General features: G+C 46.7%; 6 protein-coding genes across 6 annotated transcripts; 4 read left to right on the top strand and 2 right to left on the bottom strand.

Annotated features, from left to right (window-relative positions):
* The first annotated feature begins 1243 nt into the window (after positions 1-1243).
* On the top strand, positions 1244-2173 carry LOC128440357 (olfactory receptor 1509-like). Its single transcript, XM_053423045.1, has one exon. It carries the CDS (start codon positions 1244-1246, stop codon positions 2171-2173), a length of 930 nt encoding a protein of 309 aa, XP_053279020.1.
* Positions 2174-2651: 478 nt separating this feature from the next.
* Positions 2652-4306, top strand: LOC128440356 (olfactory receptor 52N5-like; the record flags this gene model as incomplete). The annotated part of the gene is given in 2 exon segments (XM_053423044.1): positions 2652-3242; positions 3998-4306. Coding segments are annotated over 2 exon segments (900 nt in total), but the record flags the coding sequence as incomplete, so codon positions are not given.
* A 4807-nt stretch (positions 4307-9113) lies between these two features.
* LOC128440355 (olfactory receptor 1509-like) lies at positions 9114-10043 on the top strand. Its single transcript, XM_053423043.1, has one exon. The coding sequence runs from the start codon at positions 9114-9116 to the stop codon at positions 10041-10043; it is 930 nt and encodes a 309-aa protein (XP_053279018.1).
* Positions 10044-11070: 1027 nt separating this feature from the next.
* Positions 11071-13039, top strand: LOC128440354 (olfactory receptor 8J1-like; the record flags this gene model as incomplete). The annotated part of the gene is made up of 3 exons (XM_053423042.1): positions 11071-11661; positions 12125-12300; positions 12775-13039. Coding segments are annotated over 3 exons (1032 nt in total), but the record flags the coding sequence as incomplete, so codon positions are not given.
* Positions 13040-13841: 802 nt separating this feature from the next.
* LOC128440353 (olfactory receptor 11A1-like) lies at positions 13842-16187 on the bottom strand. The gene is made up of 2 exons (XM_053423041.1): positions 15290-16187; positions 13842-13897 (listed from the first exon to the last, which is right to left on the bottom strand). Exons 1-2 carry the CDS (start codon positions 16185-16187, stop codon positions 13842-13844), a joined length of 954 nt encoding a protein of 317 aa, XP_053279016.1.
* A 1749-nt stretch (positions 16188-17936) lies between these two features.
* LOC128440539 (olfactory receptor 11A1-like) lies at positions 17937-18866 on the bottom strand. The gene has a single exon (XM_053423284.1). The coding sequence runs from the start codon at positions 18858-18860 to the stop codon at positions 17937-17939; it is 924 nt and encodes a 307-aa protein (XP_053279259.1). The 5' UTR covers positions 18861-18866.
* Between the last annotated feature and the right edge of the window lie 428 nt (positions 18867-19294).

The following is a 19294-nucleotide window of genomic DNA, read 5'->3' as shown; positions in this document are numbered from 1 at the left end:
CCCTCACTGACAGAGGGGCCTGCCTTCAGGGGCCCCCTCGCTGACAGAAGGGTCCGAATTCAGGGGCCCCCTCGCTGACAGAGGGGCCCGACTTCAGGGACCTTTTTCTGACAGAGAGGCCAGACTTCAGGGGCGGCCCCATCACTGACAAAGGGGCCCGACTTCAGGGGCGGCCCTGTCACTGACAGAGAGGGCCGACTTCAGAGACCCTTCTCTAACAGAGGGGCCCGACTTCAGGGACCAATCACTGACAGAGGGGCCCGACTTCAGAGGCTCCATCACTGACAGAGGGGCCCGACTTCAGGGATCCGTCACTGACAGATGGGCCCGACTTCAGGGGCTCCGTCACTGACAGAGGGCCCCGACTTCAGGAACCCCTCACTGACAGAGGGGCCCGACTTCAGGGGCGGTCCCATCACTGACAGAGGGGCCCGACTTCAGGGGCGGCTCCATCACTGACAGAGAGGGCCGACTTCAGAGACCATTTTCTAACAGAGGGGCCCGACTTCAGGAACCCGTCACTGACAGCTGTGCCCGACTTCAGGAACCCGTCACTGACAGAGAGGGCCGACTTCAGAGACCCTTCTCTAACAGAGGGGCCCGACTTCAGGGGCCCCATCACTAACAGAGGGGCCCGACTTCAGGGGCCCCCTCGCTGACAGAGGGGCCCGACTTCAGGGACCTTTTTCTGACAGAGAGGCCAGACTTCAGGGGCGGCCCCGTTACTGACAGAGGGGCACGACTTCAGGGGCGGCCCCATCACTGACAAAGGGGCCCGACTTCAGGGGCGGCCCTGTCACTGACAGAGAGGGCCGACTTCAGAGACCCTTCTCTAACAGAGGGAGAGAGTTCACAGGTTTGAACAGATCAGATTTAAAAACTCAAGCTGTCACTCAACAGTAAAATGGTTTGATATGAAAAGTCTCGCCACAGGGAGGCGCTGGAGGAGGAGGCGGAGACTCAGTTCATGTATGTGCCAATCAGCGGTCAATAGTCGTGTGGTAATAAAATGGACAAATGTGTTGGACGTCTTCAGAAAAGAGACACAGACACACAAGTACTGCAGGCTACTCATGTGATGTCTTCTTCTTCTGGACGAACAGAGGACTTGTTATCTTATATCTTAGGACGACAAGTTTCTGTCTGAATATTTACAACAAAAAAAGTAACTTCATAATGTTTCTGAGCAAGTTTTTGTTTTGGACAAAACGATGAGAATGAAAAGTTTCATCATTTCCTCACGATGAATTCAACTTCATCTTACTTTGTTCTTGAAGCTTATTTACCTGTGGGAACTTTGAGATACTTGTTCTTCATGTTGACTGCAGTGATTTACGTGTTCATCCTGATTTCCAACACGTCTCTGATTGTAGTTATCTGTATGAACAGAAGTCTCCATGAACCTATGTACGTGTTCCTGTGCAGCCTGTTTGTAAATGAACTGTATGGTAGCACAGGGCTGTTTCCTCTCCTCCTGCTCCAGATCCTCTCAGACGTTCACACTGTTTCTCGTCCTCTTTGCTTCCTGCAGATCTTCTGTTTGTTCACGTATGCGAATCTGGAGTTTTGTAATTTAGCCGTGATGTCGTACGACAGATATCTGGCCATCTGTTGTCCTCTGCAGTACAACACACGTATGACGGTGAACAAAGCAGTCACCTTCATTACTGTGCTCTGGGTGTATTCATCTGTGAAATGCTTAGTTACTTTATCGTTAACCATCCGTTTGCCTCTATGTGGAAACGTCTTGGACAGTTTGTATTGTCAAAACTTCCTTGTGGTGAAGTTAGCGTGTTCCGACACCACAGTGAACAACATCTACGGACTGTTCATTGTTTTTATAACCGTCCTAGTTCCTCTGCTTCCGATCCTGTTCTCCTACACGAAGATTCTCAAAGTTTGTTTCTCTGGTTCCAAACAGACGAGACAGAAAGCCGTCAGTACCTGCACCCCCCACCTGGTGTCGCTGCTCAACTTCTCTTTCGGCTGTTTGTTTGAAATAATGCAGAGCAGGTTTGATATGAGCCATCTTCCCAAAGTGCTCAGGCTCATCTGGTCCTTGTATTTCTCGGTGCTGCAGTTTCTGTTGAATCCCGTCATGTTTAGAATGCAAATGTCAAAACTGCGGATCCCGTGTAAATGTCTGTTTAAAGGTCACAGAGTCTCTGTGTAGAAGCTCTCATCCATCACAAGCTCCAGCCACAGTTACACTTTGTGTCACCACGTCACACAGTTGTTTCCTCGGAAGCAGCTACACCTTGAGAGGAGTTATTTCCAGTGAACCTAAATATAATTTCTAAAGTTTATGTTTGGGACCCTTGTCCTGGGAGTGACCAGCGTCCCTGCACACAGTGGATCAGCTGCTCGTTGTGACCCGGCTCAGGGCCTCATGCTGACCTCTTAACTTCACAATAAAGGTCCAAATGTTTCCTTCACTGATGCATTGAATTGATAATTGACACTGACTTTGTGCCGGGGGGGGATTGAAAGTAAGAAGATACTTCTGGTCACTCTTTGATCGACCTGTGGTGACAGATTGTTTGATTTGCTAAAACCACAATACCAATTCTGATGAGTCTCTCTTGTTTTCTATGGGCACCTGTGAAAAGTGCATTAATCCAGTTCGATAGAAATAAAGGCATCAATTGAATTTAGCCGTGATGTCTTATGACCGATACCTGGCCATCTGTTATCCTCTGCAGTAAAACACACGTATGACAACTCAAACAGTTACGATGCTAATTGCTGTCACGTGGTTGTTCCCTTTTCTTGCGATTGTTGTTTTGATATCGTTGACTTCCCCTTTACAGCTGTGTGGAAACATCATTCACAAAGTTTACTGTGGAAACTTCTCTGTGGTCAAACTGTCGTGTTCTGACACCACAGTCAACAACGTCTATGGACTCATCTACACATTTATCTCCATCATCCTTCCTCTGGTTTTAATCCTCTACACGTACGTGAGGATTTTAAAGGTTTGTTTCTCTGGTTCCAAGCAGACGAGGCAAAAAGCCGTCAGCACCTGCACCCCCCACCTGGCCTCGCTGCTCAACTTCTCCTTTGGTTGTTCATTTGAAATTGTGCAGAGCAGATTTAATATGAACAGCTTACACAACATAATTTCCTTCATAATTTGTTTATCCTTGTACTTTCTAACATGTCTGCTGCTCTTTACTCCCGTACTGTACGGACTGAACATGACTAAGATTTGCACCTTGTGTCAAAGTCTGTTCAGTGGAAAAGTTCCTTCAAATGATTGGATCAGTTTGACCAACAACAGAAAACAAGTGGATGCTACTGAATGTTCTAATGTCACTGACTGTGTAGCTGTGAAATATGCAACAGATTTTAGTAATAAAATATCACTAATAATAATCTTTACATCTAAAGTATCTGAGTAAAGTCTCTTAGTAGAGTATCTGAGTAGAGTATCTGAGTAAAGTATCTAAGTAAAGTATCTGAGTAGAGTATCTGAGTAAAGTCTCTGAGTAAAGTATCTGAGTAAAGTATCTGAGTAAAGTATCTGAGTAGAGTATCTGAGTAAAGTATCTGAGTAGAGTATCTGAGTAAAGTATCTGAGTAAAGTATCTGGGTAAAGTAGCTGAGTAGAGTATCTGAGTAAAGTATCTGAGTAAAGTATCTGAGTAAAGTATCTGAGTAAAGTATCTGAGTAGAGTATCTGAGTAAAGTCTGATCCGACTTCCCAAAAGCGGAGCGGGGGAGGGGTTTGTAGCTGTTCAGTGATTGGGAGTAGCAATTGTCCACAATCTGGTCACCCCGGGTTGACTGGGCTGACAATCAGACACAGGAAGTGAAGACAGAAACAACACACAAGGAACAGAGACTACAAAATAAAACAGGAAACAGAAACAGAGTGTGCAAAATGAAAACAACTAGAACACCCACAACAGAGATTTACTAAAACAGAAAACACTTTTACAATTAAGCTTAAACATAGAGTAAAGTGCCAGATCGTTACAGAACCCCCCCTCTAAAGGGCCGGATACTAGACGGCCCCAAAAAAAAACAGAGTTCCCAGGCTCGGGAGGGCCGCATCGTGGCCGCTCAAGGGCAGGGAACAAGGGCTCCGGTGGACGGCCCGGAGGCCGGTCAGGGGCAGAGGGCAAGAGCTCGGACCTCAGCCCCGGACGTGGGGCAGGAACAGGAACTGGCACCGCGAGGACCTCCGAAGCCGGAACCAATGTGCCGTCTGCCGGGACCCTCCGGCGCGGGACAGGGACTGGAGCGGGGACTGGAGCGGGGACTGGAGCGGGGACTGGAGCGGGGACTGGAGCGGGGACCATGAGGACCTCCGACGCCGGAACCAGGGTGGCGTCTGCCGGGACCCTCCGGCGTGGGACAGGGACTGGAGCTGGCACCGCGAGGACATCCGACGCCGGAACCAGAGTGGCGTCTGCCGGGACCCTCCGGCGCGGGACAGGGACTAGAGCTGGCACCGCGAGGACCTCCGAAGCTGGAACCAGAGTGGCGTCTGCCGGGACCCTCCGGCGCGGGACAGGGACTGGAGCGGGGACTGGAGCGGGGACTGGAGCGGGGACTGGAGCTGGCACCATGAGGACCTCCGACGCCGGAACCAGGGTGGCATCTGCCGGGACCCTCCAGCGCGGGACAGGGACTGGAGCTGGCACCGCGAGGACCTCCGAAGCTGGAACCAGAGTGGCGTCTGCCGGGACCCTCCGGCGCGGGACAGGGACTGGAGCGGGGACTGGAGCGGGGACTGGAGCGGGGACTGGAGCTGGCACCATGAGGACCTCCGACGCCGGAACCAGGGTGGCATCTGCCGGGACCCTCCGGCGCGGGACAGGGACTGGAGCTGGCACCGCGAGGACCTCCGAAGCTGGAACCAGAGTGGCGTCTGCCGGGACCCTCCGGCGCGGGACAGGGACTGGAGCGGGGACTGGAGCGGGGACTGGAGCGGGGACTGGAGCTGGCACCATGAGGACCTCCGACGCCGGAACCAGAGTGGCGTCTGCCGGGAAACTCCGGCGGGGAACAGGGACTGGAGCGGGGACTGGAGCAGGAATTGGAGCTGGCACCGCAAAGACCTCCGAAGCCGGAACCAGAGTGGTGTCTGCCGGCACCCTCCGGCGCGGGACAGGGACTGGAGCGGGGACTGGATCAGGGACTGGAGCTGGCACCGTGAGGACCTTCGACGCCGGAACCAGAGTGGCGTCTGCCGGGATCCTCCTGCGTGGGATAGGGACTGGAGTGGGGACTGGAGGATCCTGGTGCCTCTGAGCAGACTGCTGAAGAGAGAGGCTTCTGCTGTGGATGCCCCCTCTCCAACGTCCACCACCCACACCAGAAGCCTTTTGGATGCTGCAGGGTCCCCCAAGAGCCCAACAGCCCCGCAGGTACAGGTAAGCGGATGAGGCTGGCTCCTCTGAGCAGGCTGTAGAGGTGAGGGTTTTTCTGCATCTGCCCCCCATAGCAGACATCTTTTGCAGGCTCCGGGGTCCACCCAGAGCCAAACGGCTCCCCATATACAGGTCCATGGATGGGGCTTGAGGCTTGCCGAATCTATTTACTCTGTGCTGCACCTCCACGAGGTACGGGACAAAATGACTCACTCAAGGGCGATCTTTTAGCCATAATTCAATAACGGGCCACCAGTCACCAGCATGATGGGAACTTGGCAGAGAGCATGATGGGATCTCGGCAGATAGCACGATGGGAACTAGGCAGAGAGCACGATGGGAACTAGGCAAAGAGCATGATGGGAACTAGGCAGAGAGCATGATGGGAACTCGGCAGAGCGCATGATGGGAACTCAGCAGAGAGCATGATGGGAACTCGGCAGAGAGCATGATGGGAATTCAGCAGAGAGCATGATGGGAACTAGGCAAAGAGCATGATGGGAACTCGGCAGAGAGTATGATGGAAACTCAGCAGAGTCCAAAGAAAAGAACAAATGTGTTTTGAGGTGAAGGAAAATGACGTTGAAACCTAATGTTTGTTTTCCTGCAGTTTCTCAATGTGGAAGTTGATAAATGACAAGTTTTAGTTTTTAGATCAGCCGGCTGGTGTCAAAACATATTTTATCAGTTTTAATTATTGTAATATTACATTATGATACTCAAACAATTCTTAAATATGTTCTCTAAAGGTAGTTAGATGTTAAAAAAACATGAATGAAACTGTTCCTTTACTTTTCTGAAAAAAGAAACCAATCAAATTATATCTTGTGTCAGAAAAAGTTTTAAAATCAAAGTCCAGCTTTGATTAAACGTTGTTTGTGTTAAACTGCTTCAGTTCCTAATGAATCTTCATCTGATCAAATCTGGATCAATAATGAAGCTGCTCATTAAGTGAACCCAACACGTTCAGATGAGATGGACTGTTTTGGTTAAGAAATAATTGATAATAATATCAATAATAAAGAATTGCTTTTGTGGACCGAGTCATGGATCTGGACTCTGGACTCCAGAATGTTTTCTTAGTTCATGTCCTGGTGTTATAATTACATTACTTTCCATTTAGCCGACGCTTTTATCATTATGTATAAGTTTTGAAGTCGTATGTATAAGTATCATATGTCACCAGGAATATAAATGGAATTTACTGTTAATAACTCCTTCTAAACATAATTGGACTAAACTTTTATTGTGAAATTACATTTACATTACATTACATTTAATTTAGCTGACGCTTTTATCCAAAGCGACTTACAATAAGTGCATCAACCCCGGAGGTACAGACCCAGGACAACAAGAATCAAGAAAGTACAATTTCTTCAAAATAAAACGAAACTACAAAGTGCTATAAGTAAGTGCCATTTAAGTGCTACTAAAAGTGTTAGTTTCAAAGAGTTGTTAGTGTGTTTTTTGTTTTTTTTTTGTTTTTTTTTTCCTTCATTCAAGGTAGAGTCGGAAGACGTGTGTTTTTAGTTTTCGGCGGAAGATGTGTAATCTTTCATATGTCCGGATGTCGATGGGGAGCTCATTCCACCATTTAGGAGCCGGGACAGCAAACAGTCGTGATTTGGATGAGTGTTTAGCAGTGAGGGAGCAACGAGCCGATTAGCCGAGGCAGAGCGGAGTGAACGAGCTGGGGTGTAACGTTTGACCAGGTCCTGAATGTAGACTGGACCTGATCTGTTCACAGCATGGTACGCAAGTACTAGTGTTTTGAACCGGATGCGAGCGGCCACTGGTAACCAGTGAAGGGGGCGGAGGAGCGGAGTAGTATGAGTGAATTTCGGTTGGTTAAAAACCAGTCGAGCTGCAGCATGTTGGATGAGCTGCAAAGGTCGGATGGCAGTAGCAGGTAGACCTGGGGTCGACAGTCGGAATCTTCTTCTTCTTCTTCTTCTTCTCCTGTTCATGGAACTTGTTGATTATTGTTATTAAAGTGAACTCTGCTGAAGTTGATCCCACAGAGGCTGCGAATGTCCCTCAGATCAAAGGTCACTGCAGCTCATCAACATGTTTGTCCCTGAGGTGTCTTCACACGAGACACAGAGCCCACAGAGACCAACCAGAGTCCTCACAGGACGGATAATGACCTGTGTCCTTCACCAAGCTGTTTACTAACAACTATCCTTATTAGGATCAAAGACAACAAGTGAAACCAACTGTTCAACTTCAAAGACACAAAGTTACTGTCTCTAACAGAGGGGCCCGACTTCAGGGACCAATCACTGACAGAGGGGCCCGACTTCAGGGGCCCCCTCACTGACAGAGGGGTCCGACTTCAGGGACCCGTCACTGACAGAGGGGCCAGACATCATGGGCCCCATCAGTAAGAGAGGGGCCCGACTGCAGTGACCTTTCTCTGACAGAGGGGCTCGACTTTAGGGAACCCGTCACTGACAGAGGGGTCCGACTTCAGGGGCCCCCTCGCTGACAGAGGGGCCCGACTTCAGGGACCTTTTTCTGACAGAGAGGCCAGACTTCAGGGGCGGCCCCGTTACTGACAGAGGGGCACGACTTCAGGGGCGGCACCATCACTGACAGAGGGGCCCGACTTCAGGGGCGGCCCTGTCACTGACAGAGAGGGCCGACTTCAGAGACCCTTCTCTAACAGAGGGGCCCGACTTCAGGGGCCCCCTCACTGACAGAGGGGTCCGACTTCAGGGACCCGTCACTGACAGAGGGGCCAAACTGCAGTGACCTTTCTCTGACAGAGGGGCTCGACTTTAGGGAACCCGTCACTGACAGAGGGGTCCGACTTCAGGGGCCCCCTCGCTGACAGAGGGGTCCGACTTCAGGGGCCCCCTCGCTGACAGAGGGGCCCGACTTCAGGGACCTTTTTCTGACAGAGAGGCCAGACTTCAGGGGCGGCCCCGTTACTGACAGAGGGGCACGACTTCAGGGGCGGCCCCATCACTGACAGAGGGGCCCGACTTCAGGGGCGGCCCTGTCACTGACAGAGAGGGCCGACTTCAGAGACCCTTCTCTAACAGAGGGGCCCGACTTCAGGGACCAATCACTGACAGAGGGGCCCGACTTCAGAGGCTCCATCACTGACAGAGGGGCCCGACTTCAGGGATCCGTCACTGACAGAGGGGCCCGACTTCAGAGGCTCCATCACTGACAGAGGGGCCCGACTTCAGGGGCCCCGTCTCTGACAGAGGGGCCCGACTTCAGGGGCTCCATCACTGACAGAGGGGCCTGACTTCATGGGCCCCATCACTAACAGAGGGGCCCGACTTCAGGGGGGCCCCTGAACCCATCAGCTCGTACACTGAACCTGAGAGTTCACAGGTTTGAACAGATCAGATTTAAAAACTCAAGCTGTCACTCAACAGTAAAATGGTTTGATATGAAAAGTCTCGCCACAGGGAGGCGCTGGAGGAGGAGGCGGAGACTCAGTTCATGTATGTGCCAATCAGCGGTCAATAGTCGTGTGGTAATAAAATGGACAAATGTGTTGGACGTCTTCAGAAAAGAGACACAGACACACAAGTACTGCAGGCTACTCATGTGATGTCTTCTTCTTCTGGACGAACAGAGGACTTGTTATCTTATATCTTAGGACGACAAGTTTCTGTCTGAATATTTACAACAAAAAAAGTAACTTCATAATGTTTCTGAGCAAGTTTTTGTTTTGGACAAAACGATGAGAATGAAAAGTTTCATCATTTCCTCACGATGAATTCAACTTCATCTTACTTTGTTCTTGAAGCTTATTTACCTGTGGGAACTTTGAGATACTTGTTCTTCATGTTGACTGCAGTGATTTACGTGTTCATCCTGATTTCCAACACGTCTCTGATTGTAGTTATCTGTATGAACAGAAGTCTCCATGAACCTATGTACGTGTTCCTGTGCAGCCTGTTTGTAAATGAACTGTATGGTAGCACAGGGCTGTTTCCTCTCCTCCTGCTCCAGATCCTCTCAGACGTTCACACTGTTTCTCGTCCTCTTTGCTTCCTGCAGATCTTCTGTTTGTTCACGTATGCGAATCTGGAGTTTTGTAATTTAGCCGTGATGTCGTACGACAGATATCTGGCCATCTGTTGTCCTCTGCAGTACAACACACGTATGACGGTGAACAAAGCAGTCACCTTCATTACTGTGCTCTGGGTGTATTCATCTGTGAAATGCTTAGTTACTTTATCGTTAACCATCCGTTTGCCTCTATGTGGAAACATCTTAAATAATTTGTATTGTCATAACTTCCTTGTGGTGAAGTTAGCGTGTTCCGACACCACAGTGAACAACATCTACGGACTGTTTGGAGTTGTTCTGACCGTCTTAGTTCCTCTGCTTCCGATCCTGTTCTCCTACACGAAGATTCTCAAAGTTTGTTTCTCTGGTTCCAAACAGACGAGGCAGAAAGCCGTCAGTACCTGCACCCCCCACCTGGTGTCGCTGCTCAACTTCTCTTTCGGCTGTTTGTTTGAAATAATGCAGAGCAGGTTTGATATGAGCCATCTTCCCAAAGTGCTCAGGCTCATCTGGTCCTTGTATTTCTCGGTGCTGCAGTTTCTGTTGAATCCCGTCATGTTTAGAATGCAAATGTCAAAACTGCGGATCCCGTGTAAATGTCTGTTTAAAGGTCACAGAGTCTCTGTGTAGAAGCTCTCATCCATCACAAGCTCCAGCCACAGTTACACTTTGTGTCACCACGTCACACAGTTGTTTCCTCGGAAGCAGCTACACCTTGAGAGGAGTTATTTCCAGTGAACCTAAATATAATTTCTAAAGTTTATGTTTGGGACCCTTGTCCTGGGAGTGACCAGCGTCCCTGCACACAGTGGATCAGCTGCTCGTTGTGACCCGGCTCAGGGCCTCATGCTGACCTCTTAACTTCACAATAAAGGTCCAAATGTTTCCTTCACTGATGCATTGAATTGATAATTGACACTGACTATGTGCCAGGGGGGGGATTGAAAGTAAGAAGATACTTCTGGTCACTCTTTGATCGACCTGTGGTGACAGATTGTTTGATTTGCTAAAACCACAATACCAATTCTTTAGTTCCTAAATTACAATGTGAAACCAAAACTAACCAGATCACGTGAATAAATAAACTTTATTAATACAGAACCTTCCATACAAGAAATGCATTATATACAGTAGAGATAAGAAATCAAAACATGTTAAAACGTAATTCAAATGACAAGAGAAGAGATATTAAGAAACATAGGAACATGTAAAATTACATTTAAAGGAAATATATTTAAAATAAAAGTCAATCTGATTAAAAAAATGCATAAACAGGAAAGGAAGAAAATGATATCAATATAAGAGCACAGGAGTGTTAGATCTAGTTGAAGTGTGAAGTAAAGATAAATGCTTTAAAGACGTTTACTGAACCAACTTCTCTGATATCGAGTCTGATCCACAGTTTGCGTCTCAGATTTTCTTTGGGCTGGAATCTCTGATAGATTTGCTGCAGATGTTCTCAGTGTCCTGAGAGAGGCAGCTGTGCAACCGGGTCCATTCAGAGTGTGAGGAGGAGAACCTGGAAGTCTGTCCTGTTTGGTTTGGTCCTCTTTGGTAAACGAGCTGCAGAGTTCTGAATGAGTCTCTCTTGTTTTCTATGGGCACCTGTGAAAAGTGCATTAATCCAGTTCGATAGAAATAAAGGCATCAATTGAATTTAGCCGTGATGTCTTATGACCAATACCTGGCCATCTGTTGTCCTCTGCAGTACAACACACGTATGACAACTCAAACAGTTACGATGCTAATTGCTGTCACGTGGTTGTTCCCTTTTCTTGCGATTGTTGTTTTGATATCGTTGACTTCCCCTTTACAGCTGTGTGGAAACATCATTCACAAAGTTTACTGTGGAAACTTCTCTGTGGTCAAACTGTCGTGTTCTGACACCACAGTCAACAACGTCTATGGACTCATCTACACATTTATCTCCATCATCCTTCCTCTGGTTTTAATCCTCTACACGTACGTGAGGATTTTAAAGGTTTGTTTCTCTGGTTCCAAGCAGACGAGGCAAAAAGCCGTCAGCACCTGCACCCCCCACCTGGCCTCGCTGCTCAACTTCTCCTTTGGTTGTTCATTTGAAATTGTGCAGAGCAGATTTAATATGAACAGCTTACACAACATAATTTCCTTCATAATTTGTTTATCCTTGTACTTTCTAACATGTCTGCTGCTCTTTACTCCCGTACTGTACGGACTGAACATGAATAAGATTTGCACCTTGTGTCAAAGTCTGTTCAGTGGAAAAGTTCCTTCAAATGATTGGATCAGTTCGACCAACAACAGAAAACAAGTGGATGCTACTGAATGTTCTAATGTCACTGACTGTGTAGCTGTGAAATATGCAACAGATTTTAGTAATAAATATCACTAATAATAATCTTTACATCTAAAGTATCTGAGTAAAGTCTCGGAGTAAAGTATCTGAGTAAAGTATCTGAGTAAAATATCTGAGTAGAGTATGTGAGTAGAGTATCTGAGTAAAGTCTCAAAGTCTCTAGAAATGAAAAAGAAACAAAACAAAGAAAAATAAATATTTTACAGACCTGTGTTCTAAATTGTGATAAGTGCTGCTGCTGTTGTCATCTTTGAAATATTGGAGTTTGTTAAATGAAGAATCATTGAATAACATTAACTTTATTTCCCTTTTTAATAAATCCTTTTGTAATTAAAGTATCTGTATCTTTTGATTATTATGTTCTGAGGCTCAGGAAGATGGCACCCTGGCCGCTCAAGGGCAGAGAACAAGGGCTCTGGTGGACGGCCCAGAAGCCGGTCAGGAGCCAAGCAAGGGAGCTCCTCAGAAGGGCGGCCCGAAGACCGGTCAGGGGCAGAGGGCAAGAGCTCGGACCTCAGCCCCGGACGTGGGGGAGACGCCGGAACCAGAGTGGCGTCTGCCGGGACCCTCCGGCGTGGGACAGGGACTGGAGCGTGGACAGGAGCAGGGACTGGAGCTGGCACCGCGAAGACCTCCGACGCCGGAACCAGGGTGGCGTCTGCCGGGACCCTCCGGTGCGGGGCAGGGACTGCAGCTGGCGCCGTGAGGACCTCTGATGCCGGAGCCAGGGTGGCGTCTGCCGGGACCCTCCGGTGCGGGGCAGGGACTGGAGCAGGGACTGGAGCAGGGACTGGAGCTGGCACCGCGAGGACCTCTGAAGCCGCAACCAAAGTGGCGTCTGCCGGGACCCTCTGGCACGGGACACGGACTGGAGCGGGCACCGCAAGGTCCTCCGACGCCGGAACCAGAGTTGCGTCTATCGGGACCCTCCGGCTCGGGACAGGGACTGGAGCAGGGACTGGAGCTGGCACCGCGAAGACCTCCATAGCCGGAACCAGAGTTGCGTCTATCGGGACCCTCCAGCTCAGGACAGGGACTGGAGCAGAGACTGGAGCTGGCACCGCGAAGACCTCCGAAGCCGGAACCAAAGTGGCGTCTGCCGGGACCCTCCTGCGCGGGACAGGGACTGGAGCGGGGACTGGAGCAGAGACTGGATCTGGCACTGCAAAGACCTCCAAAGCCGGAACCAGAGTGGCGTCTGCCGGGACCCTCCGGTGCGGGACAGGGACTAGAGTGGGGACTGGAGCAGGGACTGGATCTGGATCTGGCACCGCGAAGACCTCCATAGCCGGAACCAGAGTTGCGTCTATCGGGACCCTCCGGCTCGGGACAGGGACTGGAGCAGGGCCTGGAGCTGATTAAAGTATCTGAGTAGAGTATCTGATTCAAGTATCTGAGTGAAGTGTCTGAGTAGAGTATCTGAGTGAAGTATCTGAGTAGAGTATCTGATTCAAGTATCTGAGTAGAGTATCTGAGTAAAGTGTCTGAGTAGAGTATCTGAGTGAAGTATCTGAGTAGAGTATCTGAGTAGAGTATCTGAGTAGAGTATCTGAGTAGAGTATCTGATTCAAGTATCTGAGTAGAGTATCTGAGTAAAGTGTCTGAGTAGAGTATTTGAGTGAAGTATCTGAGTAGAGTATCTGAGTAGAGTATCTGAGTAAAGTGTCTGAGTAGAGTATCTGATTCAAGTATCTGAGTAGAGTATCTGAGTAAAGTATCTGAGTAGAGTATCTGAGTGAAGTATCTGAGTAGAGTATCTGAGTAGAGTATCTGAGTAAAGTATCTGAGTAGAGTATCTGAGTAAAGTATCTGAGTAGAGTATCTGAGTAGAGTATCTGAGTAAAGTATCTGAGTAGAGTATCTGAGTAAAGTATCTGAGTAGAGTATCTGAGTGAAGTATCTGAGTAGAGTATCTGAGTAGAGTATCTGAGTAAAGTCTCTAGAAATGAAAAAGAATCAAAACAAAGAAAAATAAAAAAAAAATCATTGTTTGTCACAGTCAAACACATTCAAACTTATTTTCCTACATTTTGATACAACATCAACTCAAATAATATTACTGACACAGGTGAAGTGTCATTTACTGTCTGTTATTCAAACACTTTGCTGGAGGGACTGAAGAGCCGACTCTTACACAGCAGGCGTACTCCCACCGCACATGATGGAGTTAAAGAGCGGCGGACATGTGAGAAAATACAAAGTTACAAATATTCTCAACACATGAGGTAAAGTGCTCATATTGAACCTGCTCTGTAATACTTCAAAACAAACCCCGAAGAAGTAGTGGAGGAGCCAGGCCAGGTGGGGGGTGCAGGAGCTGACGGCCTTTTGTTTCGTCTGTTTACAACCAGAGAGACAAGCCTTTAAAATCCTCACGTAGAAATAAAGACTCGCAGACACAGGAACACAGACTGCGGCAAAAACAGCAACAAGTTCATAGATGTTATTGACTCTGATGTCATAGTAGTGGTTATCACAACACACTTTGTTAATGATGTTTCCACACGGCTGTAAAGTATTGTATATTCTATGCAGCCGAGAGGTCGATGATGTTGTAGAAGTTGTTGATGATGAAGGAAGGACTCTGAGGACCTAGTACTTTCAGTATAACAAAGTTTATTACTAGAAATTACAGGCCGGGACGTCACACAGCCAAATGGTGAAAATCGGACGTGCGAGGCTTTTACACACATTTATATAGGGACGTTGGCTCCTCCCATGACTTACTAAATAAGGGCACGTTTTTGTGTCTGAACATGAAGACACTTTGGTCAAAAACATTCCCTCTGCATCCATCCACCAGCTGGTCAGAGACAACTCCCTAGGTCAAAGGTCATCCCAAAAAGGTAGAGAGGACTCTCTGAGAATGTCTGAGAGTCCAGAGGGCAGGCTTGATAAATGTAAGCCTGTCATTATGTTTTAAACACATACCAACATGTTTTACTCTAACGAACATACACGACAAAAGACCAAGTAAGAGAAGTCGTGACAAAAACAGCAGCACAAGGAGGCATTGATGTCATTAAACATTAAGAGGAAAAGATGAAGGCAACCAGAGGTCAAAGGTCAAGGTCACAGTGACCTTACATGAATCTGGAAAAAGTTTGCAGAAACATATACACAGAAAATGCAGAGTGCATTCATTGTATAGATTGAACCTTTAAGCTCTGGCCTGATATCTATTGGCTCAGAAAACAACTGGTCTATGACGTCACCTTTGATCCCTTCACTTAGGGTTAGGGTCAAATAACTGGCAACAGCAACGAGCCAGTATCCACCTGGATCACATGAAGGGCTGGAAATGACACACACACACACACACACATACAAACCCAAAACCACAAGAACCACAAGATAATAATATACATTATCCTTTTATATTTGATAATGTGCAAATCTCTCAAGTCCTTATATCTTTTCAAACTGTTAACAATAAACATCTGTGTTGTTTGAATTGCAGGAGGGGGACACTACACAGCTGCTGCATGTCCTGGATGTCAAGGTGTCTGTCCTGAGACCCGATGGACATATAGGTTACGGATTTTAGACATCTTCAGTCCGTACATCACAGGGTTGAACAGCGGCTGACATGTCAGAAAATATAAAGATAAAAATATTCTCAACATAATAGGAACACTGCTCATATTAAACCTGCTCTGTAATACTTCAAAACAAACCCCGAAGGAGAAGTTGAGCAGCGAGGCCAGGTGGGGGGTGCAGGTGCTGACGGCTTTTTGCCTCGTCTGCTTGGAACCAGAGAAACAAACCTTTAAAATCCTCACGTACGTGTAGAGGATTAAAACCAGAGGAAGGATGATGGAGATAAATGTGTAGATGAGTCCATAGACGTTGTTGACTGTGGTGTCAGAACACGACAGTTTCACCACAGAGTAATTGTCACAGTAAACTTTGTGAATGATGTTTCCACACAGCTGTAAAGGGGAAGTCAACGATATCAAAACAACAATCGCAAGAAAAGGGAACAACCACGTGACAGCAATTAGCATCGTAACTGTTTGAGTTGTCATACGTGTGTTGTACTGCAGAGGATAACAGATGGCCAGGTATCGGTCATAAGACATCACGGCTAAATTTAAATATCCAATACAAACATAAGAGTGAACACAGAAGATCTGCAGGAAACAAAGAGGACGAGAAACAGTGTGAACGTCTGAGAGGATCTGGAGCAGGAGCAGAGGAAACAGCCCTGTGCTACCATACAGTTCATTTACAAACAGGCTGCACAGGAACACGTACATAGGTTCATGGAGACTTCTGTTCATACAGATAACTACAATCAGCAGCACGTTGGCACAAAGGATCAACAAGTACAAGGACAGGACCATCGTGAAGAACAAGTATCTCAACAGTCCAGAGTCCACATAAGCAGCCAGAGTGAAATAAGAAACCAGTGAGGAGTTTATTTTCCTCCACATTTCAGTTTGTAAAACAACTACACTGTTCAGAAAATTATAAAACCATCAATCACACAATCAGCAGATTGATATGATGTAAAAGAAGCTCATGCTAAAGAGGTGAAGAACCTTCAGTGCACGAGAGTGTGAACGGAGACGAGGCTGTGACCTGAACTCTTTAAGTCAGTGACGCCCACAGCAGCAGAGTGACGTCGCTGTGAGAGGACTGACCGAGAGAGCGCTCCTGTTTTTCATTCTATCTCTTATGTACTTGGACTTTTGAACAGATCCAGGTGTTGTCCATCCAGGTATGTTTTGTTGTCACTCCGTGGAGTCGAACCAGAGACCTTCCAGTCTGATCTCTTCCCAATTTTCTGCCCATAGTCTAGTTTTTCTGCCACTAGTTTTATGTGTGAGTGCACAAACCCCAGTCTGGCACTGGTCCGCTTCTGTAAACCTGCACCAGTACAGCTTCGCACTGGAGCTGAGCCGTTACCCACACTTATCTCCAAGTGTCATCAGGAGCAGCACAGAGCCAGTAATCTGTGACCTGTCAGCCATGATGGATTCTGGCCTCTTCTTCCTCCACATGTTCCTGCAGCTGTTTCCTCAGCTTTCAAACCCTCACACTTTGTCACACTTTTTACAAACAGCTGCTGGAAACGCTGTCGTCCACAACTTGGCTTCCACCCTTCATGTGATCCAGGTGGATACTGGCTCGTTGCTGTTGCCAGTTATTTGACCCTAACCCTAAGTGAAGGGGTCAAAGGTGACGTCATAAGCCAGTTGTTTTCTGAGCCAATAGATATCAGGCCAGAGCTTAAAGGTTGAATCTATAAATCACTTTAAACTACAAGTTTCAACATTAGATCTCCACAGATCCTGATGGTGTCAGCTGACCAGGATCAGGATCCACCAGCAGGATCTAGGGCCTTGTAGGTGAGGAGGAGGATTTTAAATTCTAAACAGGAAGTTGGTGGAGTGAAGCTAACACAGGAGACATGTGGTCTCTGTCCCTGGTTGTCTTCAGGACACGTGCTACAGCATTTTGCACAAAGTGCAGAGTCTTTAACGACTTCCTGCTGGAGCCGGATAATAAGGAGTTACAATAATCACGTCTGGATTGAACAAAGAACTCGTTCGTCTGCGTCTTTTTGAGACATGATGTTTGAGATGTTACAGAGAGAAGACGGTCCTAGAAATAGGTTTTAAATAACACACAGAAAACAAATCAAAAATTTAATAAAAGGTTCAAAGGTGATGATTTGTTTTATTCAGAAGTATACTGTTATCTTATTAAATAACATTCCTTTTCTGGACTCTTGGACAAAATAAGATATTTAAAAAATATGCATGAAAGTTTAAATGTTTACTGTTGCAATAAACTTCTGATTCTGAAGCTGAACGTCTTTTGAATTTTCACTATTTTGATTTATTATGATAAGTTATTATAAAATGTTTATTAACATATAATTTATTCATGCATTTATTTTATAATTAGCAGATGAGTTATTGATAAGTAAACGTGTCCCCGGCTACAAGGTGGATTTTGCTTCTTGTTTTTCACGTGGTTCCAGTCGAACGTTCTGTCGTTGACTTTAGACACAAACATCAAGTGAAGAAGAAAAAACATTCTCACTCTTTATGAAACAAAGTATTTGTAAATAACACATTTTTGTAGTATTAACACAATTGACCACACAGACATTAAACTGCAACATTAATGATGACGTGAGAAAAGAACTTCATGTATTGTTTTTACCCGCTGACCTACATGTTTCCACACAACATACGTTTACACATGATCCAGATCTTAGACATTTTCAGTCCGTACAGTACGGGAGTAAAGAGCGGCTGACACGTTAGAAAGTATAAAGACAATAGAATACCCAACATGTGTGGGACACTGCTCATATCAAACCTGCTCTGTAATATTTGAAAACAAGCCCCGAAGGAGAAGTTGAGCAGCGAGGCCAGGTGGGGGGTGCAGGTGCTGACGGCTTTTTGCCTCGTCTGCTTGGAACCAGAGAAACAAACCTTTAAAATCCTCACGTACGTGTAGAGGATTAAAACCAGAGGAAGGATGATGGAGATAAATGTGTAGATGAGTCCATAGACGTTGTTGACTGTGGTGTCAGAACACGACAGTTTGACCACAGAGAAGTTTCCACAGTAAACTTTGTGAATGATGTTTCCACACAGCTGTAAAGGGGAAGTCAACGATATCAAAACAACAATCGCAAGAAAAGGGAACAACCACGTGACAGCAATTAGCATCGTAACTGTTTGAGTTGTCATACGTGTGTTGTACTGCAGAGGACAACAGATGGCCAGGTATCGGTCATAAGACATCACGGCTAAATTAAAGAATTCCACACAAGCATAAGAATAAACACAGAAGATCTGCAGGAAGCAAAGAGGACGAGAAATAGTGTGAACGTCTGAGAGGATCTGGAGCAGGAGCAGAGGAAACAGCCCTGTGCTACCATACAGTTCATTTACAAACAGGCTGCACAGGAACACGTACATAGGTTCATGGAGACTTCTGTTCATACAGATAACTACAATCAGCAGCACGTTGGCACAAAGGATCAACAAGTACAAGGACAGGACCATCGTGAAGAACAAGTATCTCAACAGTCCAGAGTCCACATAAGCAGCCAGAGTGAAATAAGAAACCAGTGAGGAGTTCATCACGATTCTTTTGCTTCATGAAGAAGTGGAAACAAAAGAAAACGCACACTCGTGTGCAGAATCCAACACATTCATGATATTCAGGCTCGGCTCAGTAAAGAAAAACATCATCTAGAAAACAGAGGATCTGATTTCAAACCACAGACGTGAAGTGAACGGTGACGTTCAGCTGCTGCTCGTCCAAACTGAGCTGAAGCTCTGGAACCTCTTCTTTTAACTGCTCTGGCTGAGGGGCCGTCCACAGAGTGACCTCATCCACAACACAATATAGGACCTAATGCATTTCTAACATTTGCTGATGGGTTGACATCATATTTAACCTTAGAAACATATTATACATGTTCACTCTAATGAGCTGATCTTTTGATAAACATATTTCTATCATTCTCTTATGATATTTGTGTATTTGAATTATCCTTTGACTGTAAATTAGA

The sequence above is a fragment of the Pleuronectes platessa genome, chromosome 5 (assembly GCF_947347685.1).
Source record: "Pleuronectes platessa chromosome 5, fPlePla1.1, whole genome shotgun sequence".
NCBI classification, from domain to species: Eukaryota; Metazoa; Chordata; class Actinopteri; order Pleuronectiformes; family Pleuronectidae; genus Pleuronectes; species Pleuronectes platessa.
This window is presented reverse-complemented; position numbering and strand designations above follow the sequence as displayed.

What these genes read in the sequence shown, in the direction of transcription:
- LOC128440355 (XM_053423043.1), top strand. Translation starts at nt 9,114, where the DNA reads ATGAATTCAACTTCATCTTACTTTGTTCTTGAAGCTTATTTACCTGTG.
- LOC128440353 (XM_053423041.1), bottom strand. Translation starts at nt 16,187, where the DNA reads ATGTGGAGGAAAATAAACTCCTCACTGGTTTCTTATTTCACTCTGGCT. An exon ending in ACTGAAGATGTCTAAAATCC is followed by an intron (nt 13,898 to 15,289) that starts GTAACCTATATG and finishes GTGCGGTGGGAG; the next exon opens with TACGCCTGCTGTGTAAGAGT.
- LOC128440539 (XM_053423284.1), bottom strand. Translation starts at nt 18,860, where the DNA reads ATGAACTCCTCACTGGTTTCTTATTTCACTCTGGCTGCTTATGTGGAC.
- LOC128440357 (XM_053423045.1), top strand. Translation starts at nt 1,244, where the DNA reads ATGAATTCAACTTCATCTTACTTTGTTCTTGAAGCTTATTTACCTGTG.